The sequence below is a fragment of the Agelaius tricolor genome, unplaced genomic scaffold (assembly GCF_023055355.1).
Source record: "Agelaius tricolor isolate 1412-34295 unplaced genomic scaffold, bAgeTri1.0.p SCAF_29, whole genome shotgun sequence".
Lineage (NCBI taxonomy): Eukaryota > Metazoa > Chordata > Aves > Passeriformes > Icteridae > Agelaius > Agelaius tricolor.
In genome coordinates this window covers 906,272-931,757 of record NW_027269289.1, presented here as the reverse complement: position 1 = coordinate 931,757, position 25,486 = coordinate 906,272, and the positions used below count along the sequence as shown (strand labels likewise).

Here is a 25,486-nt window from a genome sequence, read left to right as displayed (position 1 = left end):
ATAGTGACTGATGGGAATGGTATATAATGAATACTTCAGAGGTTTAACTATAAGTACATGCATATTCCTCCACTGCCAGGTATCATGTACCTACCTACCACAGGTACCCAGCAAGAATATTTGCTTCCACTCAGAGCTTCTCAATAATTAAAAAAACTTCAATTCCAGCTATCAACTTCCATTAAAAGAGCAAAACACTTTTTAAGGTGCCAAGTTGGTAATGCAATATAGGTGCATAAGAAATGTTTGTGCTTCACCTTTTAAAAATTCTACTCCACAAGTCTTATGGCTCAGCCATGCTGCAGGACATCCTGAACCCCAGGATGGTGAGCAGCGTACAATCTCCAGCCCCATCTGAAAAGAAAATCGCTTGTAATTTGACTTGAATTGGATATTTGTCTGTCTTAGTTCAATCCTGTGTTGCTCTTCTGTCACCAAGTCTTTAAAGCGGTCATGCAGGCACTCTGTGGGAAGGTTTTCCACACACTTAGGGATAACATGGCTGTAAGATCTCTGTTCCCTTATTCCATTACAACTTCCTTAGGCTGCACAGAGTGGTAGACTTAGAAACATCATAAACTAAGAGGGTTGGTCTTTTCTTCCCTCCTTTTCAAAAGTACTTTCTTAATTCTGGTTAACTCAGAAAGTTTTTCATTTCTAATTCTTTCTACTAAGACAAACCAGTTCTGCTGAAGACACAATCAATCTGTGCTATTGCTCAGCAGCAGGAAGGTGGATGCAGTAATTAAAAAAACCTAAGTTCTTTAGAATATATAAACCTACCTATTACAGATAAACTCAGAAAAAGTATTAGAATCTCGAGTTTACTGCAAGGAAACTTACAACAATTCTGATTCTAGTGTGTTTTTATTACAATGCTGGGAATACAACTGAAAATTGTATTTCATTCGAAGATAAAAGGTTGATAAAAATTGTAGGTTTTTTTCCTTTTAGCACATCTGTGTTCTGAAAGAGAATGCCAAAGAGAAATACAGGATGTGATCATGTCAGTCTTCTGGACCACTGGTTCCTGGCTGCTGATGAGGTGATAAACCATGACACCAGGAAATGCCTTCTGCTCCTTGTGTGTCCCTAAGAAGAACGAGCAGGTCCCTGTTACTGCTTCAGCTGGCTGATTCCCACTTGTCCCATGCGCTGCACACAAAATGTCGAGAGCCTGGGTTCCCCCTGGCCCCGCCTTCCTTGTGCAGGAGCAGTCCGGAGCTGGGGCCGAGGCTCCGGCGATATCGAGCGCTGCCGCTGTGGCCCGGGACGTTCCGGGACCCGGAGCGGATTCCTCCCCCTCCGCCCGGGGCCCGAGGGAGCTCCAGGGCTGGAACGAGCGGGGCCCCAGGCCCGCCCGGCGTCCCCGGCCCCGCCCGGCCCCGACAATCGGGTGCCGCGGTTGCCGGGGAACCGCGAGCGCGGCCACAGCGGCTGTGACGGCGCTGCCGCCTCAGGGGCCGCAGAGCGCGCTCCGGGCTGGGTGTTCACAGCCTGGGCTCGGGCAGCAGCTGCATTCAGCCATTCGCCGAGGGACTTGTGCACAGAGATTGTCTCTGCCAGCGAGGAGGCCTGAATTTCGTTTGAAGGTAAAGACTGACTCAAGTTGTACTTTTTGGTTATGTCACATCTGTGCTCTGAAAGAGAATTCCAAAGGGAAACAGAGGATATGATCATGCCACTCTTCTGGTGCAGCAGTTCAGTGGCATGTACAGCTGAATAGATGAACGATATATTCTCTATATATCGATTGTGCGGTTTTTTTTCACTGAAGAAATGCAGAATTTCCTAAATGTACTAGTCTATAAATTTTCTTTCCTCTAGTGAATACTTAAACTGCTTAAAGGTGAATGAGTTCTGCTCCAGTTTCAGTGGGTTGTTATTATGATCTAGTTATTAAAATTATTACGGAGATGCCCCTGAATTAAGGTGCAAACGAGACCATATGCCAAAATCAGTGGTCTGGATTTTATGTAACAGCAAATGTGAGGAAGAGAGAGAGAGAGAGAGAGAAATAGAGAAGGGAGTTGGGGAGGGGGAGAGAGTGACAGATTAAATAGAAAGTATCACCATTGCATGGATCTCACTGGCATACCATGAAATCCTCTTCTGGTCTTCTCTGTGGTGAGGTCTTGCAAAACATAGACTCCAATGGATTCATGCAGATTTGGGGAAGGTGGGACTGCCCAGGTACCTCCCTGGGATGGGGCAAGTTGGACTCTGTCTCTTGCTACTTTCAAATAATAGAAAATCTTTAGCACCAGTATATCCTTTTGAGCCTGCTGTGAACTGGGTTGTGGATTTTCAGATCTGTTGTGTTACTTTGCATGCCATGCAGTCACCTGGTGCAAGGCCTCAGGAATGGGTCTGGGAGCACTTTGGAGGTCTTTGATGGGTTATGACACCCCCTCAGCTGCCCCTCATAATGTCCCCTGGAGATGGCCTTCTGGGGCTGGGGGGTTTTAGAGCTGAGTCAGTTTGTCTGAGGGAGGATGGGTGTCCACTGCCTCTTACCAGAGGTTGCGCCACACGCCCAAAATTTCCTCCTCCTGCCTCTGTTGATGGGAGGTTTTTGTGCAAACGTGGCCTCAGCAGATGAGTCTGTGGCTATGACTTTCCCAGCCTGAAGGCAGACGGAGCTGATTTTCAGCACAGCTGCTGGGTTTGGCTTTGTTGTGGATACATTTTTCTCAATTAGCCTTATTTAGTTCTCCCCAGACCTGAGCTAACAGGACAATAGTGTCACCTTGATCTTGTCTCAAGTTCCCTTAGGTGGCTTAACTCACAATCCCAAGTTCCAGTCAGGAGGCATTTTCAGGGAGGGGTGGGCTTCAGTAGTTGCAGCTTCTTTATTTGTCACAATGGGCAAAAAGTCCTTCATAATAATATTTAAGCCATTAGCCATAACATTCCAGTCTCTCCTAAGTCCTGTGAGGAGCAGCTGAGAGAGCAGGGGTGGTTTAACCTAAAGAAGAGGAGGCCCACTCTAGCTATTTTGAAGTAATATTTAAGTTACAGCTTTGTCTGTTCCAACTCTTATTAATGTTTAGCTTTTGAGCTCCAGGTTTCAGTATGATCCATCTTTGAATTGCACAAGGTAGCCATAGAGTTCAAATAAAGTCCAACTAGAGGCCTGACAATACTAGCTACTTATGCCAAACAAGCACTTAGCTACTTTCAAATCATATCAAATTTTTTAGCACCAGTATATGCCTTGAATCTGCCATGAATTGGGTTGTGGATTTTCAGAGTTCCATTGTTGCTCCTTCCAGTTTTGTTGAGGCATTGTCACTCATCTGCAACATCCTCTCTTGGAAATGGCGTCTGGATTGCCAAAGAAGACACCAACACCTCGTCTTTTGTCCAGGAAAGGACTGAAGCCTGATGCTGTGAGTAGCCCCTGGGGCTGTGTTAAGGCTGGCAGTGCCCTGGTGTCCCTGCTCTCCCTGGCCCTGTTGTCCAGCAGTGCTGTGAAGCTGCAGAGCCCCTCCCCAGCCCTTTGTGCCGTGCTCCTGTTGCTGGGGGCTATCCTGGTGCACTAGGGAACACTGTGGGATGCTTCAGTTGTGCCTTGTCTGGCTGTGCCAGTGGAGCCAAGTGAAACCAATATACAGCTGAAGCCCTGAGCATGTGTTCTGTCCCTTTCCCTTTGCCACAGGAATTCCTTCTGATAGGCTGGGCACTCACCTGTGCTGCTCTGACCAAGCTGCCCTTGGCACCCGGACATGTGGCGGAGGAAAGCTCAAACTTAGCCCAAAGCCTTGAGAGCCATGGCTGGTCCCAGCTGGAAGAGCTTCCAAAGCAGCTGTTCTCTCCCAGCTCCTGTGTGGGCACAGATCCAGCCCTGCAGGCAGCACTGGGGCCAGGGCCACAAAGGTCCCTTGCTGTCTGCAGCTCACTTGACTGAAGATGCCCCACTGCTGAGGCTCTGTCCAGGAGATCCCTCTGTTTTCTTCTGTGGAGGGCTCTGTCAGCCCAGACAGAGAAAACAATTAACAGGGAGAACTAAAACCTGGACACATTCCTGTGCACCTCCTTCTTGGTACAGCGATATCTCCTTGCTGTGAGTTCTGAGTGTCGTGTAGGGATGGAGTTCAGGCAGTTCTGAGAGCTCCTCCCCATTCTCTGGAAAGGTCACTGCCTCAATCCAATGAAACATAAGAGGAAACAAATGCCCAAAGAGCAGAAATCCCCAACCATGTCCCATCCAGTCACGGAGAAGCTCATGGGACAGAGCCATGTGGCTGGAGTATGTGTATTGCACTCTGTATTATTAATTGACTGATGCTAAGTATTTCAGCAGGAAACTTCCAGGCCTTCCAGGACTGTCCTAGTGGCTGTGATCACAAGTTATTCACCAGTGCCACTTGTTCAAGAAAAGTCTTTCTGAACAAGCGCATCTCTGAGGCTCTAGCTGGTGTATTTTTGCCTTTCAGCTGCTTCCCTCTAAGTTCCAGAGGGAGAAGTTTCTCAGCAGGAAGAAGGAGGCCAGCACTGGGGGGAGTATTCTGCCCAGAATTGGCCCATTTCTAGACATGACTGAGACTCACCCAAAGGTAGCCTTTTCCTGCTCTTTTCCTTTTTGTTTAACATGAAGTTTGAAGACAGTGTGTGCTTGTGACAGGCTTGCCTCCAGCAAAATACCTCAGTGCCCAGGTCCTGTTGTCATTGCAGAGTGCTGGTAGTGGTGGACTGGGAGTCCTGATCTGCACTAAGCCAACACAAATAACCTCTGCTGAAGTTGCTGGGGTGTGCTGGAGTGTAGCTGCCATTGCTAGCAGGGGGAAGGCTGGGGACACAAAGGCACAACATTGCCATTTGCCATTCTCCTGCTGAAGGAGCCACCTCTTGCTTTGGTGTGGTCACCATCAAATGCTTGGGGTCACAGGATTGCCTCCAGAGTGGCAGCGTTGGCCTTTGAAGGCCAAGGATCTGCAGGAATTACTTCAGATTTAGCAAAACAAATTGCATTACTGCTTTGAGTTGGAACAATGTGTTGGACCTGGAGTGGTTGTTAGATTTTGCAGGCTGCCAGATGTACAGGGGACTGGCCCTGGGCAGAGGGGAATGGATGTGCTTTATCTGGATCAGTGCCTACTTAGAGGTGTGTTTAAAGCTGCTTTTCTGGCAGGACTGGCTCAGTAGAAAGCACAGTCCAAAGGGGTAGGTGATTGAGGTGGGCTGTTGAGCAGGAAATTGGCAGCAAGAGACACGGAACACAATCCAGGTTAAGGATTGTCCTAGAGAGGGGCCTTGGGAACACCTCAGGGAAGGTCACAGCTAAGGGACAGTGTGCTGCAGCCACTCCCTTCAGCAGAATGTGTCTGCTGTGAAGTCACGGAGGAGACCTGCTTGCGTCTCTGCAGTGACAGCAGTGTGGCTGGAGAAGGCAGACAAAGCAGGGCAGAGTTTTCTCCAAGCAATGTCTCTGCTCCAGAAGCATTTGCTGTTGTGTCATTCCAGACGTGCCTCTACAATGGCATTAAATAAGATAGCAGTAATAACAAGAAAGCACCCATGTAAAGCTCAGGGAAAAAGGAGATACCAACTCTACTTTTACCCAAGTTGCTGAGAAAATAACTGAACCTTATCCTCATTCAGCATTCACCTCACTTGTGTTTTTTATTTTCAGCTCATTTGTCTTTTTATTCTTGCCTTTCCCTCTGTTTGAAACACACTAACTTTTAAGTACAACGAAAGGCGACAAAATAATCAAAGCAAAAGAAAAGTGTTTATTAGTCACAATTCAGCTGAGCCGGGCATGTCTCCCTCCCCGAGAGCCAAGCACACACACACACCCTCCGAGAAAATGGCAATCTTTGTATCCCCTTTGTACCCGGCTGGGGCGGTCCCTGTCCCCTTTCCCTTTGGATGGGTCTTAGGAGCTTCCATTCTCTACTGACCACCAACTTTTCTGTCCCCTCCCCTCTCATCCTCCTTCCTTTTGGTCAGGTCTTCAACCCCATCCCTCTCCCTGCGACACTCAACAAACCAACCTGAACAAGTCCAAACCACAAACAACACACAGAACCAACAAATTCCATTGTTTTGCTTCATAACCTTTTGGCTTCAGCCAAATATCACCTCATCTCTCACACCTCCTCTGGTCCTGTGCTCTTCTTTCTGATGTCAAAGTTCTAGAGCAAAAAAGATATTTGCAGTTGTGTGGGCCTCGGTTTCCCTGTCTCAGAGTAAAGGACATCCCAAAATTGTTTCCCATGGGGTCTCCTGTCAATTCATGGGTTTAACTTACTCCATGAGTGCTCAGTCAGTGCCCCAGAGCTCTGTGACCACATGGGCACAGAGCTGTGCTTAAGGAAAGTGCTGCCTGGCATTCTGGAGAAAGAAAGCTGGAGAAATCCATGCCAAAAGAGCAGCTTGGCTTGAGCCTCCTCTGTGTGGCCCAGCAGCTCTGGATCAGCTCAGAGCAGAGGTGGGTGAGCTACTGTTTGCCCAGTTGTCAAACCATCACAGGGCTGGGCAGACGTGCTCACCCAGAGTCTGTACTTCACTGGGGATCAGTGGAAGATTCTCCTGCATGAAACTTCCTCCCAGCAGCTGAAGCTCTCCCTGCTCTCTCTCCTCTCCAGCTGCTGTCAGCTGCCCCAAAACAGAGCTGGTTTGGGATTTCTCCACCAGAGATGGTATTTCAGAACTTCGTTGCTTGGGAGGTGTCTGAAATGGTGCTGTCTCTCATGAATAAGGACAAGGTAAGTGCTGGCACCCAGAGCTTTAACACTGTGCCGGAAGAGGAGAGAGCTGTCATTCCCCCAGTGTACAGCAAAGCAAGTTATCTGCTGCAGCACATGCAGAAGAAAATGTCTCAGCACCTTGTTCTGCAAGATGGTGGAAATCTTCCTGTGCTGGGAATTGTCCCCTGATCTTGGCCATGCATTGATGGTGTCTATCCCAAAGGAGTTTCCTTCTCTTGAAAGCTCTGGATTGATGGGAATGTTGAGGTCTGTACAGTTCTTATCTGTTCTCATGCTTTGCCTTGAGTCTATAGCACACCCTGTGTCTCCTTGATTAATCTTGGCTCCTGGTAGGAATCTCTGCCTCTCTAGGCCAGTTTGGCTCCCTTTGTGCAGCTCACAGTCAAAGCTCAGGGGCTGAGTCTTCTCCACTTTATGCTGGAATCACTTCTTATTAATGGCACTGGCACTGCAGGAAAGGTGTTCTGAAAGAGCCCTGCAATCAGACTGATGGAGCAGAAGCAGTGAGAGGCCTTTAGGTGCCACTTGAGGCTCCTGCTCAGCTTCATCCAGCTCTGCTCAGCTTTTCCAAAAGCAACATGGTGCTCTGCTTTCCCTTTGGAGAACACAGGACATCCAAAGCCATGTGCTCCTGGAGATTTCCACCTTCACTTGAAGAAATTGGGATTGTTTTACAGTTTCCCAACAGAGCTGAGAGGGAAAAATTGAAAAATGTCAGCAGCTGTGTTCCAGTGTAAAGAGGAAAACTTGAGACCATTTGAATTTCAGTCAGGGAAACATTTTCTCAAGCGAGGCTTGCGCCAAGAGTGGGCTGGTGGGAGGAGACAGGAGGGAATCCAAATCATCTGGTTTAGACTTTTGGAGAGCATTTTGGTGCTCAGGGGTTGATGATATCAGTGTGCTAGAAAATGCCTGTTTGCTGTGTCTGTGAACTCCAGAGGGCAGAACCTGGCCTGCTGGCTGCAGGCAGGAATGCCCAGCAGCCCAGCTTGCTTGCACAGGCAGCAAGAAGCTCTGGAGAGCCAAGATTTGCTTTAATACTGGAACCACACTGTCAGTCAGTGCTGGTCATGTTTCTCCAGGCAGAAAATGCCTTTGAAGCCCATAGTCAATAGGCACAGCCTGTCTGTGTTTCTGTCACTTTTGGCAAGCTGATTGCTCTCCTGGTTTTATGATTCTTTCTTGCTGCTTTACTGCCCATTTAAATTCTCTTTGCCATCTCCTTGTTTTAGGGATTGTCTTGCTGTGTTCCTTCCTTCTTTTGCTTTTCAGGTTTGCTTTTATTTCCAGTAAGGCCACAGCGTTTGCTCTCCTCTCTTGCTGCTCTACCTGCCTCACTCTATCCCCACAACGTCCCTACCCCAACCTGATCTGCTAGAAGGGAATTGCTTCCTTCCCCCAGGATAATGTGCTGTTTTGCTTTTAGGTAGCACATTCCCTCTTTGGACCATGACAACTTCATGGCTGTGTGGTGGCAGAAGCCAGCAGGTTTTTTGGCCTTATTGAATATGCAGATGACTTGGTTCAGGTGTTCTGTCTCCATCCTGCTGGTGCTGACCTGCTCGGCCCTTCCTTCCCAGCAGGCACTGCCCTAATGGCCCTGGCCAAAATGCCGGAGCCAGACAGAAGGGATTCAAGTTCAGCCTTGTGAATGATGTGCCTGTGCCTGCACAGCTGAAAGTGCTTTGGAAAAGGGGCCAGGGAGGGATGTCAGCAGGGCACGGACAGGTCTCCTCTCGTCCTGTTTCCACAAGTGGCAAAATCATCATTTCCTGTCTTTGCTGCAGATGCCTCAGCTGGTGAAGGTGTGCATGGAGAGCTGCCCTTATTTCCAGCTGGCGTGCCCCAGGGATGTGTACCATATGGTGCCAGCAGGCGCCTCTGCCCGTGCGCATCCGCTTCAGCCCCGACGAGAACAAGGTGAGGCTGGAGGAGCCAAAGCACAGAATGATCTTCAAAGCCATTGCACTCTGACTCCAGCCCATTGCATGCTGTGAGCTGGGCTCCAGGCCGTGGGCAGGCAGCCTGCAGCCAGTCACACCTTGGCACGTGCTGGCAGGCACTGCAGCCAGGCCTGACAGGCTCTGCTTCCCCTCCCTGCACATCCCTGAGCATTGCCAGGGGAAGATGCACAGGGAACAGGATGAAAATGACAGAGGGCTGTTGATAGATGTTGGGCCATCTCTAGGTCCAGTGGAAGGGGTTTCATTATGATGGAAAACACCAGAGGAGCAAAGAGGTCAGAGAGCTTTCCTCCTTCCTGACTGGCAACAGCTTCCCTGCCTGCCCCTGGGCTGGAGCAAAGACGGTGCTTTTTCACCCCCTCTGTTCTCCAGCCTTGCAGCTGCGCTGTCCCAGAGCACAGGTGACCATGGCACAGCTGCAGGCCCAGGGCAGAGGATGTGCTGTGCCTGTGAGCCCGGCCTGGCACAGGCACACTGGGCTCTGGGTGCCCTTGGTCAGCAGGAGGTTGCTGAGCTGCAGGGGACTTGGACACCTGCCTGAAGGAGCTGGTGTAGGGCAGGTACAAGCTGCAGGCAGAGCTGTGAGCTCAGAGCCCATGGCAGTGACACTGCTGTGGCTCTGTCTTCATGCCTGTCACTGTGCTTGCTCTGTCAGCTGGCACCCATTCCGTGCCAAAGGTGCTTTTGTGGGCAGGTTTGAACAGCAGTGCTGAGGCCCTGGCAAGTCTGATCTCAGTGCTGGGATCTGGAGGGTTAATGTTCTGATCTGGAGGCTTGTTCATACGGAAGGGTTGAGGACGTGGCATGGAAGGGAGGAAGCCTTGCAGGGAAACAAAGAGAGGCCCTTTCCAACAGCATCCTGCTGCCTCTTGGCACTGTTCTCCTGACTTGGTTGGAGAGGCAAGGTGAGAGGGGAGTTCTGAGCCAACTAATGTTTCTACACCAGGCCAGAGGTGCAGGATCTCTTTGGGTGCAGCTGTTTTCTCATCTTCCTTAGAGTCAGTTGAACACTTCCTTGCTGCTTAGAGTCAGTTGAACACTTTGTCCTATTCTCAGACAGTGGGAATATAGAAACCTAAAGAGGAATGTCCTGTGTTCCCTAGCTCCATGCTCCTTAGAAGGGACTTAGGAATTCTTTAACATCATTCAAATTTAGAGTAAAAATTATGGTGGCCTTGGGTATGGGTGTGACCCAAGTGACACAAGAGCTGAATGCCACAGAGATAGGTTTTGCAAAGTGCACTGGTGCCTTTAAAATGTGACATATTTTAAAAAGAACTTAGTGTTCATTTGAGGGTGCAATAGGTAAATTGATGCCCTTGAAGGGTTATAGAAATGGATTTTCTTCTGGCATGGGGATGGCACTAAATGCCCTGTGCTGAGGCAGTTTCTTTTTTTCTTTTCCTGCAGGATTATTGCCACAAGCTGGTCTGCATCACTGCAAGGGAAAGGAATTTGGGCCATTGGTGCCCGAGCTGTGCTGGACTTCCCTGCCCAGCTGGACTTCTCCAAGTGTCCAGTCAAGGTCAGCACCCGGCAGACTCTGCTGGTGTGCAATGTTGGTGCCCGGGCAGCTCGGTACCAGCTGAGCACCCAGAGGTGAGGCAGCTCATCTGTCCCTGTGCAAAACACCTTGGGTGATAACAGAATTGGGAAAGAGCAACAGAAGGAATCAAGCATTGGATCTGCTGCCCTGCAGCCTGGCTGGAAGTGAGCAGCATGGATGGCATCTGCTCTTTCTTTCAGTGGCCTTTGAGCTTTCTCTGTCCCAGATTTCCTGGAGGCTGCTGGAACATGTTGGTAGCTGGCTTGCACCCTGCTGAGCACCAGCAGTTTCTGAAATGCTTCCTCAGCACTGTCAGCCAAACAGAGCCATTCTCTGGGAGGCCACAGGCACGTGGCTTTGCAGTGGTCCTGGAGGGGACCTCTGGAAATCATCTGAGCACACACACTGCTCAAAGCAAGAGCAGTGTCTGGGGATTGCAAGGTGCCATTGGGAGATCTGGGTCTGTCTTTAGATGCCATACAAGGAAACAAACATGTCAATGGACCTAGTTAAAAAGCAGAAGAAAACAACCTATTAAAACCCTCTCCATCCCTTATCTTTTCTGCCTGTCAGGTGCAGATTCATTGAGAGGATGGATCTAACAGGATGAGAAGTGTCTTAAGGAGCAGCCCACAATTAACAGATAAAAGGCCAAAATTTAGCTTGCCAGCCCCATCTCTTGGCAGTGGCTTTCATTTGGTTATTTCAGTGTCAGGAATCTCTCCTTCACAGCTCTTCTATCTGTGGGCTTAGGGAACAGCTTAGTGATGTTGGCTGAAATTCAGAGGAGTTGAGAGATGATTGCTACATCAGGAACAGAGGAGTCTGGTGGGTACAGCCCAGGGATGTAGGAGATGCAGAGGCTGATTTGCACTCAGTTTTTCAGTCCTGACAACTGAGTCCTGAACTTGGCTGGATCCTCTTCTCCTGATAATTTGAAAAGAAGAAGACACCTTCTTTCTCAGGCAAGCCCTGAAGTCACCCCCAGGAATGTTATTCCCATCCTGCCATCTGAAGGCAGGAGCATGGGAGCATGTAACATGGGGCAGAAGTGGGAAGGGAATGTGTCTCTGTCTCTCTGCGAGCCTCTCAGGAACCCTGGGCCAGTCCTGAGTCGGCAGACACCGGGGAGGGCAGCCCCGACATGGCCGACAGCAGGGAGACACTCTCTGTGCCCCGAGGGTGCTGAGGGCACCTGGGCTGGGGGGAGACACTCTCTGTGCCCCGAGGGTACTGAGGGCACCTGGGCTGGGGGGAGACACTCTCTGTGCCCCGAGGGTACTGAGGGCACCTGGGCTGGTCGCCTTTGCTGCAGAAGAGACTCCAGAGACATCGGTAGAAGAGAAAGGGCCGACTCTTAGCAGGGGTTAATCCAAGGTTTTATTAGGATCCCAAAGGAGCTCCTGCACCTCAGGGGGCTCCTGCTGAGAGCCCCGGGAGATGTGCCAAGGTCACGTTTAAAGGGAGGTGGAAACCAGAAGTAGATAACATTTTACCAACCAATGAGTGACCCTAAGGGATGGGTACTGGGGGATAGACATATAGGACAGTGTATGGGGCAAGGCTTGGGGGGCTGACCCCTGGCCTCTGGCTAATCACTCGACGACTTGGACCAAAACTTCTGGATGGAGGGATGGGATGCTGAGTGATTGACAGAGAGCCAGGGTGGGGGTTTGGGGATGATCTCATCCCGGGAGAGGAATTACACAGGTAAAGGGAGGGGGCTACAGTCTGGGATAAACCATTTGGGAAAAATATGGGAATACAAAACAAAACTACTTCAAAGTATTACAAAATATAAAAACGCACTACAACAGGAATGGAATGGAAGGTTGTGCTGAAGTATGGCCAGGGGTTCCCCTAACTGGCAGCTTCTGTGTTCTGATGAAATTTCTGGCAAAAGACTAAGAAAAGAATGCTATGCCTTGCCCCCAGCAGGCCCTGATCCCCCCGAGCCCCAGCAGAGCTGCAGCAGTGCTGGCATCAGCCCCGGGGCAGATGCAGGAGCACGTGCACTGATCTGGCTCTGGGGCTGCTGGGGCCTTGTCTTTCCTCCCCTCCCTCCAAAGTCTCACGTCCAGCACATGAACATTGCTGGCCCAAGGCTTCTCCATCAGCCAGCAGTGATGTTCTCACCAGTGGGAATGGGAACAGGTCAGCCCATCATTGCAGCAAGAGGTCCTGAATGAGCAGAACCTGAAGCAACGAGAAAGAAACATGAACAACGTTCAGCTTGCCAGATGTTCTCTTTGTTCTTGTGTGTGATGCATTCATCACCAAAGTCCCCAAAAGACACTTTTAAGTGACAGATTGACCAGCAGCAAAGCACCAAGGCCAGGAACTTTTGTTTTCTCACTGGGGCTGTAGAAGAGCACAAAGCCCAGCAGCTGCTGGGCACAAGCACATTTCCCCTGAGCTGTCCCTGAGCTTCAAAGCACAGAGTCTTGTGTTTGTCAGGCAAGAGCTGTTTACCTGGTGACCAATCCTGATTGCTCATGGTAAATCCAAAGTGCACCAACACATCTGCATAATTATTTCCAACACATTGCACAGAGTTTCTCTGCTGGGCCAAGCAAACAATTACCAGCCTGCATGACAGCCCAGAGTCCCAGACTGCATTGCTGGTAAATGCAAAGAAACCTCCTGTTCTGCTTCCTTGATGTGCTCCTGCTAATGGTGCTTCATTTAGCTGGGATTGGACCCTTCAGACTGTAAATGGCATCCTCCTTTTGGGTCTTGTTTCCATGTCACTGTATTTCTCTAATCTGCATTTGCACTCTTTCAGAGTTTTGATTGCTCCTTTTCTTAGAGCAGCTTCCATTGAAATGCTGATAAAATGTGTCCTTTTTAGGCTAAATCAGGATGTTTTCCAGGTAAAAGAAACCAAAGAACCCCACTGCAAATTCAACAGTAACTATTCCTTGGTCTTCAGGGAAAAGTTCCTTCTCCCTGTCTGCTTCCTAGGCTGTAATCTCCCAGGACAGGGAGTGTCCTAACATTTGCATCTCCTGAGATGAGGTTTATAGGCAGCAGGAAAAGAGAAATTCTTGAGGCAGTCAGTGTCAAGTTGTGCATGCAGATAGCTCTGAACCCTCTCTGTGCTCTTCACAAACTATTCTCTGATGGGATTGGTGGCAGCTGGATCCTTGATCCTCATTGCAGAGAGCTGGATGCGGAGTATGGGGGAGCTCAGGTCATTTTACCCCCAGGGTCTTGTGAGGGCTGGATCTCCTCAGCAGTGGCTCAGTGGCTGTTTCTGATCCTGTCTGTTCTGGCTGTCTTCTGCTGCCTGTGCTTGGTTTGCTCCCTGCTTGCCCAAGGGAGCTGCAGGGAGCTGCAGTGCAGCAGGAATCTCATGGCCAGGTGTCCCCCAGGCCTGATGCCTCTCTTTGTGTTGCAGTCCTTTCTCTGTGGTGCCGGCCACAGGAGCTCTGGGCGCTGGTGACACCGTGCAGGTGACAGTGGCATTTCACCCGCTGGCCAGCGGTGCCCATTGCGGCTCCCTGGCCGTGTGCTGCAGCTCAGGTGAGTGCTGGGCCCTGCAGGGCACAGGACAGTTCTCCACATGGCTCCCTGCTGTCCCATCCCCTGCATTCCCTCTAGAGGTGCCTCCACTGTTCAGCTTTACCCCAAAGCAAACTGAGAACTCCTTGGTGTTCAGGGGCTTGAGAAAGTGGATCCCCTCTAACAAAGGCAAAGATTTTTGACTCCTGTTTTGCTGGAGTTGCTGAGTGGAGGAAGCAGGATCCCTGATTCTCCACTACCATGTGGCACTGCCTGGCTGAAGTTTTATTTGATTCCTGGGCAGTGCTGTGGGTGAAGTCTCCATCAGACTCTCTCCAATGCAATGGATTTCTTGCATACCTCTGTCCCATATGCTGCTTCTCCACTGGCTTGCCACAGACCCTTTTTCTATGTGGCCCTTACACATAGATGTAGTTTCTGCACAACAACATTTTCAGGCCCTCTAGTTCCTTTTTTGTGACAAATCAAAACAAATTTTTCCCTGTCCCCATTTCCCAGGCCGTTCACCCTGTTGCAAACCTCTCACATCTATCTCCCATTTGATTTCCAGACTGAGGAATCCCATTCAGTCTTAATGTAGAAGCTGCTCTGTACTTACTAATCTTTCCTTTGTCCCTTTTTTATTTGATTTGCAATGCTCCAGCTTGGTTTTTCAGATCAGAACACTATAAAATATTTCAAGAGTGATGTGGCCATGGGTTTGGACAGGGAGATGATGATGATGATTTTCATGGTGCTCATTTTGTAGTGGTTTGTCACATTGCAGAGCCAGGCTGGTTGTGTTTCCTCACCTGTGTCCCCTCCTGCTTTGGGCTGTCACTTCACTTGTTCCTCTGGGCCTCCTTTTGCTGCCCACCTGCCCCCAGGCATATTTGCTGGTCAGCAAGAAGGGATCCAAGGCATCAGGAGAGACAGGAGTCTCCTGGGATGCCCGGGGAGACCCTGGGCAAGGCAGGACTGAACAGGGCTCCTCAGCCCTGTCACCTGAAGGACTTGGATGCAGAAATCCCGGTGATCTGAGTGGATCACTGGAGCACATGGACCAATCTCCCTGCCCATCCTGTCACCTTGGGGCCAAATCTCTACCAACACCCTCAGAAATAAGGTGTTTAAGGTGCTGCCCAGGACATCCCCACCCTCTACACACAGAGCTGTCAGGATGTGATAAATGGACTGATCCACAGAATTGCTCATTCAGCTCAAAACTGTGACACTTTCTTCTGTGCCCTGTGGTTTGCTCTGTTCCTTCCTTGGCTTCCATCAGACAGTGAGCTGAGCAAAGACTCCCCTTTGCTTTGTTCAAGGTGAAGAAGGAATCCACACAAACCTCCACGGAAAAGCTGTAGATGTCAACGTTGGGCTGAGTACAAATTCTGTGGGGGTTGACAAGACTTTCATCACCATGTCAAGCCACAGAACTGTGTTCGTTGAAAACAGGAGTAACATCACAGCCCACTTCAGTGAAGGGCTTTTCCCACTGAGGAAGAAGAGAATGAAGACAAGAGGAGGTTGGTTTGAAAGATGCATTTCATTGAGATACAGGCCCAAGACTGAAACTAACGTGTGGCCTCAGGGGGTTGTTGGTGCTTTTGAATGGTTTAGGCCAAGTAAACCATGCCTGGCACTGGGGTGTGTGTCCCTGGGCTTCAGGAGCTCAGCACTCAGCATTCCAGTTCCATTTATACTCCAACCAGGGATGGCATTTTGGGAAGGAAAGGTTGATTGTGATGACTGGATTTTCTCAGGTTCTAATTGGGCTCTTGTCCCTCTAATCTTCTTCTTACATGACCTGGCAACATCCCTAAACATTTCCTGAGCTGCCAGGCCCTTTCCAAAGGTGATACACCCTCTTTTTTTTTCCTTAGTTCCTTCAAAAGCTCCTTGCCCATGTGGGCTGGTTGTCTCCCCCTGTCCTGCTGTCAGAGAAGCTTTTGAGATCTCAGAGCAGAGAGGATTTTTTATGAGAGAAGATAGTGCAGGATCCTTTCCCTCTCAGGACATTCTACTACCATGCACTGGGATGGGAGCCAAAAAGCTCTGGCTCATGAAAAGGTCTCTCCAGGAGTTTGCTGTCTCCCTCCTAAACAACAAAGTCCCTTCCCCTCTCAGAGCCTCTGTTCATACATATTGCATATAAACCTTGAATGTCACTCAAGGGATTCAGTGCCTGAATTCATCAATTTCCTTTGGAAGCGCTCTGGGCTGCTCTTGTGAAATGCAGAGTAGAGAACAGGGCAGGTCCAAAATGGAAGAAACAAAGAGTGATGCTGGTAACACGTAGCTGCAAGCCAGCTTGGTCTCCCCTTTCCAGGGAAGTGCTGCAGTGGGTGCTCTGTGATCTTTCTGTGCCTCCCCTGAGCAGCTCAATGGGAGGAAAAGCCAGCTGAGGTGGCCGCTGGATTCTCCCTCAGCTGTGGCAGAGGCTTTGAGGCAGGAGCTTCTCTGGAGGGCTGCTGGCTTTGGAAACCTCTGCTGAGCTTGCAAGTGTGGAGTAAAACTCCCTGCTGTGCCAGTGAACAGCAAGTTATCCTCCGATCCATGTGGGACCCTTGTGGCTTGGGCTCAGCCTTTGCTGGGGAGCTGCTGCTGCTGCTCCTCCCCAGGTGCTTTGCTCTCCTGCACTCCCACTTCTCTCTGCAAATCTGTGGCTCATGAAACCATCTGCTGGCCTTGTCTCTCCCTGGGGCTGCAGGCAGTGCTTGCTGCAGCCGCCCAAAGAGGTGTCCCAGGAAAACTTCCCAGAGGAGAGAGAAATAGAGAAAGTGAAGGGCTTTTGTGGAGATCACACTGGCCTCCTGAGCAGCATGGTCCAGGAGAAGATGGCAAAGGTGCGAGAAGACCCCATGCTGTTCTCCCGTGACATTTTTTTCATTGAGCCAATGGTAAGTGATAGCTGAGAACCTCATTTTCCTCCTCCTCTTCCTCTTGCTCCTCCCAAGCACCCTGCCCTGCTCCCTTCCCCCAGCTGTGGTCACTGGGCAGATCCTCAGCTGGCCCCATGTGCTGGCAGGGAGGACATGGAGTTTCTGGAGCAGCTGCAGAGCTCCCTGCTAAAAGCATTTGTGCCCTGCAGGCTCAAGGCAGGGCTGGGAGCCTGACAAAGCCCAGCTCTGCTGCCAGGCTGGAGCTCAAGGCCCCGCGTGCGTGTCCTTGCAGTGTCACAGGGAGCAGTTCTTGTAGGCAGGGGCTCCCCCCACACATGGGGCTCAGCAGAGGCTGTTGGAGCACTGCCAGCTCACACACTGACCTGAAGCTTGCAATGGTTCCCTGGTAAAAGGAGGCCAAATTCAGCCCAAGGTTAATGACAGAAATGCCCATCCCCTCCTGTAAGCACACCTTGCACTATTTCTGAGTCTGCCTTCCAGTATTATCTGTGAGCCTGGACACAAGGGTGCAAGGTTGAAATGGGCTTTTGGAGTTCTCCTGCACACAGGGACAGAAAACCTTTTCCTTTTTTGGTGATGCAAGCAAACTGCCACATGCTCCCATCAACCAGAGCCCTGATTCTGACAACTGGCATTGTGAGAGATGATGAATGCCTGGTGTCTGCACAGTGCAAAATCCCTTCTCGTCCTGGAGTAAAGCCCAGAATAATCCCAACCTCTGCTTTCTTTCAAAACAGATAACTAATACTTGCATTTCAAGGAAGGGAATCATGTTCTCTTCTTGGTTACTCCTATGGCCCATCTAAGGCCAAGAGCCAGCAGTGCACAGTGGCAGTTGCATCCCACTGTAGCTGACAGCAGCATGATGTGACTTGTGTCAGAGCAGCAGGAATATTGTGGAGAATGGGAGCTGATCAGCTGAGCATTGAGAGCTTCCAGTGCTGTGTTGAGCTGGGTTTGGAGTGTTCACTCACCATTGATGCTCTAAACAAAGGCTTACAGGAGTGTGGTGGAAACAAGCAATGTGAAGTTTGAAGAGCAATGTTTTGCTGTCTCTTTCTGCTGTAGGAGGGAGAAATTGGGCCAAATTGTTCAGCTGAAATCAAGGTGACCTTCAAACCCCTGGAAGCACTGGAGTATGGAAGTGTGGCTTACTGCAGCATCTCAGGTGCAGCTCCTTTGCCCTGCTTCTCTCCCCCTCAGTGAGGCCATAGTGCAAGCCTGAACCCACTGGGCTCACATGGAACTGCTGGGAAGAGTCCCTGCTCAGCAGGGCAGTGCTGGCACATCCCCCCCTGGCCCTGCAGCTTCCAGGGAGTCTCCTGTGCAAGGCCAGGGCTCAGAATGCTGTGTCTGCCTGACTGATCCCAGAACAAGCCAGGCAGTGCAGGGAGAGGTTTTCATGCCATGGCTTTGCCAGCATTCCCTCAAAGGCCAGAGAGCTCCAGAGCAGAACAGCTTTAGTGAACAAGCACTAAGGCCCTCCAGGCCCCTGGCCTCCAGGATGGGTCCATTTGCCATGGATCCATCATCAGGTGGTAGGAGCTGAGTTAGAAATGGGCTCCCTGAGCCTGGGTCACCTCCCAGTGCCCAGACAGCAGCAGAGCAGAGGTGGCTGAGCCCCACTGAGCCCAGGCTGTTTGTAGAGGGAGCAGCCTTGGCCAGCAGCTGCTTCTCTCCCTATGTGGGAGTTGTCACCTTGCAGCTCTCAGTCTGTGCAAATAGAACACAGTGCTGAGTGTCAGAAGGGGAGCACTTGGGCAACAAAGTCCTGTGCTACTGGGCCAGGGAATTTGGTAATTACCAAACTCTGTATGAGCTTTGTGCCTTCACTGAATGGATTTCAAAGCTCCTCTAGGTGCATGGGAAGGAAACCACAGAATCACAGTATGTTAAGGATGGAATGGACCTTAAAGATCATCTGGTCTCAAGGTCCCTGCCATGGGCAGGGACACCTACCCCCAGACCAGGTAGCTCCAAGCCCCATCCAGCCTGGCTTGGAACACTTGCAGGGCTGGAACCTCCACAACTTCCCTGGGCAACCTGCTCCAGTGTCTCACCAGCCTCACAGTAAAAAATTTCTACCCTAATATCTAACCTAAATTTCCTTTCTTTCAATTTCTACCCATTATTCCTTGGCCTGTCACTACAGGACACCAGAGATGTTTTAAACTCAGCAAACGGGTGGCTCAAATTGGAAAGCAGCTGGAGGAATGGGTTAGAAATTAGAAGTCAGCCCCAAGGTATCTCCTGAAGGGAGAGAAGGGTCCATATCTTCTCCTGCAGCATCAGGAGCTGGTTGCATCCAGCTCAGAGTCAGGGACTAGCACTGAGGCAGCCTGGAAAATCCAGTGTGACAGAGGCAATGATTGTACTGCAATGGGCATCTCTCCCCAGGCCGTGAGAGCAGGCTGACCCTGCAGCTCAGAGGGGAAGGCCAAGGACCCTTGGTTGAACACAGCTCTCATACTCTGAACCTTGGGAACGTTTTTGTCAACACCCCCCATGCCCATGAGGTGAGCAGCAGGGCTTGAGATGGATCCTGATAGCTCCTGAGGCAGCAGCAAGCCTGGTGGAGCTGTGGAATTGCTGCCAACCTGGGCACTTGTGAGCAGGGAATATTTGATGTACTGCTCAAATTTGGGAGGGTCAGAAAGGTGTGTCTGTTGTTCCTGAAGCCCCAGTCCCTGCTTTTGGGCAGCCTTCCTTAGGGATCAGCTGGGAGGCTTCCTTCAAAACAAGCCCTTGGCACATGAAACCAGCACTGGCTCCAAAAGCTGCATGTTCAGAGGCTTTTGTGGCAGTGCCAGACACAAGGTACCTTTGGACTGGGCTCTGCAGAAGCAGCTGCAACAAACTGGCTGCCTGTGAGCTTCAGCCCCTGCAAACAGCTCCCTGTCAAGTGTCTCCTGCTTATTCCTGCAGGTCACAGGAAAGCCTTGGGAGTTCTCTCTCTTGCTGACCAGTCCCTCACCACACTTCAGCCTTGGTGCATCTCTGGCTCTAGAAAGAGAAAAGTGTTCCTGGGAATAAAGCAAAGGATTTTTCTACCTATTTGCCTCCCCCACAGTAGTGTCAAGCTTGCAAAAAATTCATGAGAGAGCAACTGAAGAGGTAGAAAATGAGGCACTGCATCATGCCAGACACTTTCAAAAGCTTGGCTGGGGAAGAGAAAGACACCCTGAGTTTTCTTACCAAAAGATGGTGCTGTCTGTACATTTTGATGCTAATGCCTCATTCTCAATGTATTGTTTCATGGTATGGGAAAGGTGAATGAGTAGATGGTGCTGTTGGAGCTGTGCTCAGTGGGGCAGCAGCAGCTCTGGGGTGATTCACTCTGCAGCTGCAAAGAGCACACGTTGCTCTCAGGGCCAGCTCCCAATGAGCTTGGTGCTACTGAGCAGAGGTGCACTGCTCTGTGTCCATGGGACAAGCCCAGGGTGACTGCAGTTCTGTGGAGTTGCCACTGCTCTGCATGAAAACCTAAAGGCAGAACCTGTCTTGTTGTATCTTTTGACTTCTGCCATTCAGCAGCACAAAGCATCTTCTGCCTTTTCTGGGTGTTCATTGCATCATTAGACAAGATCTCACAAGAAGGGAAGGTTCCACATGTATTTCCACTTTGCTTTCTTGCTGCTGCAGGTGAAACTGATGAACCAAGGAGCTCTTGATGCTCCCTTCACCTATATCCCTTCAGCCACCAAGGTGGGCTTCTGCTTCAAGTTTGCACCCAAGGAGGGCATCATTGCAGCAGGTGGGAGCCAGAGTGTTCAGATCTCCTTCAGTGCCACCGTGCTGGGGAGCTTTGAGGAAGAGTTCCAGTTCAGTGTGGCTGGATCTCCTAGGCCTGCCATCCTGACCATCAAGTAAGGACCCTGGGAGCTGGGTGGGCACATCTGTGGCTGTCTTTGGGACATCCCCTGTCGGGTCCGGCTGTCTGTCTCTGCCCCGACACGGGTAGAGTGGTTCTTGGGTGGCACGCGATGCAAAGGACGAGTCTGGACTCTTCAGCTTTCGGTCTTCAGGTTGTTTATTATTTCTTATCTACAAAATTTTTCTGTCTGCCCAACAGAGGTCTGATCTGCAAGCAGTCACAGGCACTCTCTGACCACCCACGGGGCGGTCATGTCTTTTTATACTAAAACCTACGTATACAATATTTACCTTTATTTCCCAATGCTTTTCGCCCATGTTAGCAAGTGCACCTTCACCATAAACCAATCTCTAAGTGCCAACATCATCACAGGAGATGGAGGACAAGAAGAAGAAAGAAGAAGGACAAGACGCGCCCTGATCCCTCCATCTTGTCTCCATAACCCCCCTGTACCAAAAACCTTAAAGTCTATATCTCACCCTCTAATTGTGTCTCTTTTACACCTTTTACTCTAAAGTGATTCTCTTGTCCTCAGACTCTTGTTACTTCTGTGGATGGATCAAAATCAAGCCACCAAACACTCTTGGCAACATTCCAGGATTTCCGAGACCCCCAAGGGTTCTCCTGGCATCTCTGGACATCAGGAACGATGTGCTGAGATCCCACAATCCCCCACCTACCTCCTTTTGAGGTGGAGCAGAGAAAAAAGGTGTTTCCTGAGGTCTGAATCTCTGCTCCAATCCTGGCATTGCTTTAGTGTGAGGATGCCTCCTGCCCTGGGTGGTGCCTGGGAGCTGGAATGACTCCTCCCTGCAGGGATCTCCCGGTGCCTTGGGCCGTGGCAGGCAGTGGGATGGATCAGCTTTGGGCAGCAGCTGCTCTGGGATGTCCCACCTGAACACCAGCAAGGCCTCCAGGGCTTTGCAGATGGGCTAGCCTGGGTGATTCTGCAGCAGCAGCAGTGTTTGTAAAACCTTGTGTGAATAATCCATGCCAGATGGGCAGCAGCAGCCTCAGCTCAGCTCTCATGGCCATGCTGTGGGGGACAAGCTGTGCTCCCAGCTCCTGTGCACAGAGTGCTCTGGTGCCTCCTTTGCACAGCCAGCAAAGGGCTGATGTGGGAGTCAGGGAACGGTGCTGCAGGAACTGTGCCAAGGACTGGGGCACCATCCCATGGGCTGGTGCCATGGCAAGACACAAACCTGGCCCAGCAAAAGGGAGAAGGGCTGATCATAGGGGAGGCAGAGCTCAGTCCTCAGCACCACAGCAGCGTAAGGCCTTGTCCCTGCTAGCCTGAGCCATGTGCTGCTAGGATAATGGAGTGGAAGCAGGAGAGCTGATGCTGGCAGCTCTGCAGCTTTGGAGCTGGGCTGCTGCTGTTGGCAGGCACTGGCTCAAGGCAGTAAAGAAATGAAAGCAATCTGCACTGGATGATACCAATAAGATAAGGGAGATGGATAAAGAAGAACAAGGAAGTTATTACTTAGCAAGAGAAAAGTGGTGAGTTGGTGTGCCCATAGTGGAGACACAATGATGCTGGCTTTGTTTTTGGAGGAAAAGAGCTGCTTTTTTCTTTTGGAAATCAAGAGGGAATCTTTCACCATCAAACAATTGATTCTCCTCTCTCCCTCCCCCAAAGTGGTCATGGGGTGTTTCTGCATAAGCAGCTTTCTCCTTGAGCAAGGGCAGGTGTCTCTTGTTGAGATGTGCAGAGCAGAGCCAAGGGCAGTCCTGTGAATACAACAGAAGGCCCAGTTCTGTGCTCCTTGATTTTGAACCAAAAGGCAGAGTGGGCACAGATTGGCATCAACCATGAAATCAACTGGTGAGTGTTGTGCAGCTCCAAGTGCTGATTTCAGTGGATGTTGGTGACTTTTGGAGTCTGTCTGCTGAGTTCAAGGACAGGTGAGGGGCTGTGCTAGATTCAGGACAGCCTTGTTTGCTTGTTGAAGCTCTTGCTCTTGGCTGTGCCAGCTGGGGCACTGCTGACAAGCTGGTCCTTTCTTCTAGGATTCATCTGTCCCCTGGGTAGAACTGTTGCTGCTCTTTTCAGAGGATGTTTGGGAATGCCCTGGATTCATGTCTCAGAACTCTGTCTGTAATGATTGTGTGGGTCAAACTCTCCTGAGAAAGCTCCTCCATGGGAGCAGCAGTGGCAGCTAAGAAGGAGCAAAGCAGGGAACCTGTGGCTGGAAGGGCTGCTTACAGAAGTTTGTGGGGACACCTTGATGTCCATCTCATTACAGATGGCGAAACTGAGGCACAGAGCCCTGTCTGGGTGTGTGTTCAGGGTCCTTCATGGGACCACGAGCAACCCGGGGGCTTCTCCTGCCTGCCCTGCGCCCAAAGCCCATCAGGGGCTGTTGGCTGCTGCCACTTGGCTTCAGCTGCCCCCTGTGCACAGGGCCCTGTGCTGAGCACATGGTGCTGTGTTGGTTGGAAACCCAGGGTGCCCTGAGCCCAGGTTTTGTGCCCCTGAGCCATGACAGCCGGACCTTTGCAATCCCTTTAACCGAGCCCTTTCCTGCTCTGTCCTCGGCCTCCAGGGGCAGCGTCACTGCACCGAGTTTACACTTCGACCTCCCTGAGCTCGACTTCGGGGACATCTCCTTTGGTGAGTGTTCCCTGGGCTGGGACACAGCGTCAGGGATCTGTGCCTTCCAACAGAAAAGAATCCCTCACTCCTGGTCTGCCCCAGCAGCCTCTTCAGGCTGTGAACTGCAGGGCAGCTGCTGCTGCCTCACGGGGCATTTTGCCATTGTGAGATCCAATAGAAGCAAGGAATAGAAAGTCAGTATTTTCTGGTGTCTCTGTGCTGCTTTAAAAGACAGATGTCTGCCAAGGAAGGTGGGAATCTTCCTGCAATGGAACAATGAGCCCCTCCCTCCAAATTATTGTACCTTTGAAATGACAGGGCTCCCAGGCAAAACTATGGGAAAAGGAATAACAGTTCTTTCCTAGACTATCTCAGGAGAGCACAGACATCAAGGCAAGAACAGAGGTTTCCCAGGTGCCAAGTCCTGTTTTTCCCCTTTGGTGGAGTTCTGGACACATCAGGAGGAGCTGTGGGCTCAGGGCAGTGATCTCCTCCCAGCTAGCACTGGCAGGGAAGGAGGGAAGAAGGGAGGGCAGGCAGGAAGGAAATGCTCCTTTTGCAGACCCCCAAAGGGCAGGGGGATGTGGGCAGTGCCCAGCAGCAGCAGGCAGGAGCAGGGCAGGCAGGCAGGGTCGATGGCAGCGCTGAGCTGCAGCCAGGGCAGTCCCGGGCCAAGCACACAACCTCCCGCAGCAGCAGCGGCCGAGCTGCGATCCCCAGCGGGAGGGAGGGAAGCTCCGCTCCCTGCCCAGCCTCAGCTCCCACTGCACAGCCGCCCACGGCATCACGCCACAACTCCCAAAAACCCCCAATGGAAAAGCCCAGCCCAGGGCCAAAACCTGCCAAAACCCCTATCCCCCTTCCCAGACCAAGGGCAACATTCACTGCCAAGCCTAAACCCAGAACAATGAAGTTCATGAACTTTTGAAGGAAACTCATTGCCTTTCCTGAGCTGCTTCTTTCCCAGCCTGCATCACCACGGAGGCACTTGTCAAGTTGCCTTTTGAAGAAATGAAACAAGAAAGGTAACAGATGGAAATATGATTCTGAAGCAGGAGATTGATCCTGCTGAATCTGATTTCATTCCTAAGGTCTCTTCAGCTGAAGGCAGCTGTTGTATGTTTGCTTCTTTGTAACTGTTGACTGTTGTCTGCAGGTGCTGACCTCAGTCTCATTTGAGGTTTTGACATCTGGGTTTGACCTTTTTGCGCCTCTCTTGCCTCCCTGCTGGAGCCACTGCTGGAGCTGGCAGTGGTCACTTGGATGGGCACAGAGAAGCTCCGGGCTGCACCTGCAGTTGTTTTTTCTCCCCATCTGTGTTCCAGTGACTCTTGGTGAGCAGGCCTGGGGAGAAGTCTCCTCCCCACAGAGCTGCCAGCCCAGCCAGATGTGCACTGCAGAGCAGGCTGTGGCTGCTCTGCGGGCTCTGCAGGACATCCCCACCACGAGTGGCTGTATCTCTGGCTTTGCAGGATGGAAAGCAAATCTCAGAGCTAAAGTGGGGGAAACCCTTGCAGGCAGCAATCACAGTGAGCAGCATGGCTGTGATGTCCCTGTTTGTTGGGTGAGGTGGGACCTGGTTCCTAATTGCTAATCTCAAAGTAAGGCTTGGGTGTGCCCCCAGCTGAGTGGGCTCTGAGCTGTCGCATGCTCAGTCTGTTTGGCCCAAACCAAGAGATGCCTTAAGGATCCTGCAGAGAGAAGCTGCATTAGGGTGCTTTGCCTCACTTTCTAGTTCCTGGTTCCATCCTCACTTTCTTTTGCTGTAGCTTCTTCTCAATGATGACTCACTGTTCATATATTTTGAAAATGGTGGGAGTGTTGGCAAGCTTACCAGGGAATTTTGCAGCTTGAATTCTGTCCTAGGGTGACGTTATGATGCTTGTACCCCCATTCATGTATTCTGTTAATGTTGGATATTATGTTCTGTACCTTTAAGACCGGCTCTGAAGAGGGAAAGTTTTGTTTTGGTTTTCTTATCAGCCTGGCGGGACACAGAGACTGCAGCTTTTGCTTTTGCTGCTTTTGCTTTTTGCTTTGCTCTCTCGCTCTTGCTTGCTTCGCTTCTGCTTGCTTTTGCTCATTAGCTAGTTTGCTAAACTGTCCAATTTCTTCCTGGACTGTTTCTCCTTTCCTTTTTCAGTTCATTTTGAACCTGCACCAGACTGGGACCTGGGAAACACCAAGAGTCTGCACCTTGAGGCCTGCAGCAGCTGGCCCAGCGCTGGAGGGACTGAGAACAGAGTGACCACCCTCCAAGAGAGACTTTCTGAATTTGTCATCTTTTTTCAGAGCGGTGCCATCCGGTATTGTTCATTTTGTGTGCTGGGGGGTGCTGTGCTTGTTAAATAAACAGGTTCTTTCCACTCCTCTCCAAGGA

At 50.7% G+C, this 25,486-nt stretch overlaps 1 protein-coding gene across 8 annotated transcripts; it reads left to right on the top strand.

Annotated features, from left to right (window-relative positions):
• Positions 1 to 1,133: 1,133 nt before the first annotated feature.
• Positions 1,134 to 25,475, top strand: LOC139600880 (hydrocephalus-inducing protein homolog). Of its 8 annotated transcripts, none has more exons than XM_071449447.1 (11): positions 1,145 to 1,592; positions 3,276 to 3,392; positions 4,440 to 4,559; positions 6,594 to 6,713; positions 8,504 to 8,636; positions 10,091 to 10,279; positions 15,056 to 15,259; positions 19,034 to 19,152; positions 20,279 to 20,502; positions 23,057 to 23,124; positions 25,250 to 25,475. In XM_071449447.1, the coding sequence occupies exons 7-11, from the start codon at positions 15,154 to 15,156 to the stop codon at positions 25,456 to 25,458; spliced, it is 726 nt and encodes a 241-aa protein (XP_071305548.1). In that variant the 5' UTR covers positions 1,145 to 1,592; positions 3,276 to 3,392; positions 4,440 to 4,559; positions 6,594 to 6,713; positions 8,504 to 8,636; positions 10,091 to 10,279; positions 15,056 to 15,153; the 3' UTR covers positions 25,459 to 25,475. The 8 variants fall into 8 exon arrangements, 6 of the variants coding, with proteins under 6 accessions (XP_071305552.1, XP_071305548.1, XP_071305549.1 ...); XR_011682695.1 differs by having other exon boundaries at positions 1,146 to 1,592; positions 23,057 to 24,440; positions 25,250 to 25,366; XR_011682696.1 differs by having other exon boundaries at positions 1,146 to 1,592; positions 23,057 to 24,131; positions 25,250 to 25,365.
• The last annotated feature ends 11 nt before the right edge of the window (positions 25,476 to 25,486 follow it).

Excerpts from the sequence above, each read along its gene's own strand:
- LOC139600880 (XM_071449447.1), top strand. The coding sequence starts at position 15,154 with ATGTCAAGCCACAGAACTGTGTTCGTTGAAAACAGGAGTAACATCACA. Across the intron at positions 20,503-23,056 it reads CCTGCCATCCTGACCATCAA|GGGCAGCGTCACTGCACCGA; the intron begins GTAAGGACCCTG and ends CTCGGCCTCCAG. Across the intron at positions 23,125-25,249 it reads CTTCGGGGACATCTCCTTTG|TTCATTTTGAACCTGCACCA; the intron begins GTGAGTGTTCCC and ends TTCCTTTTTCAG.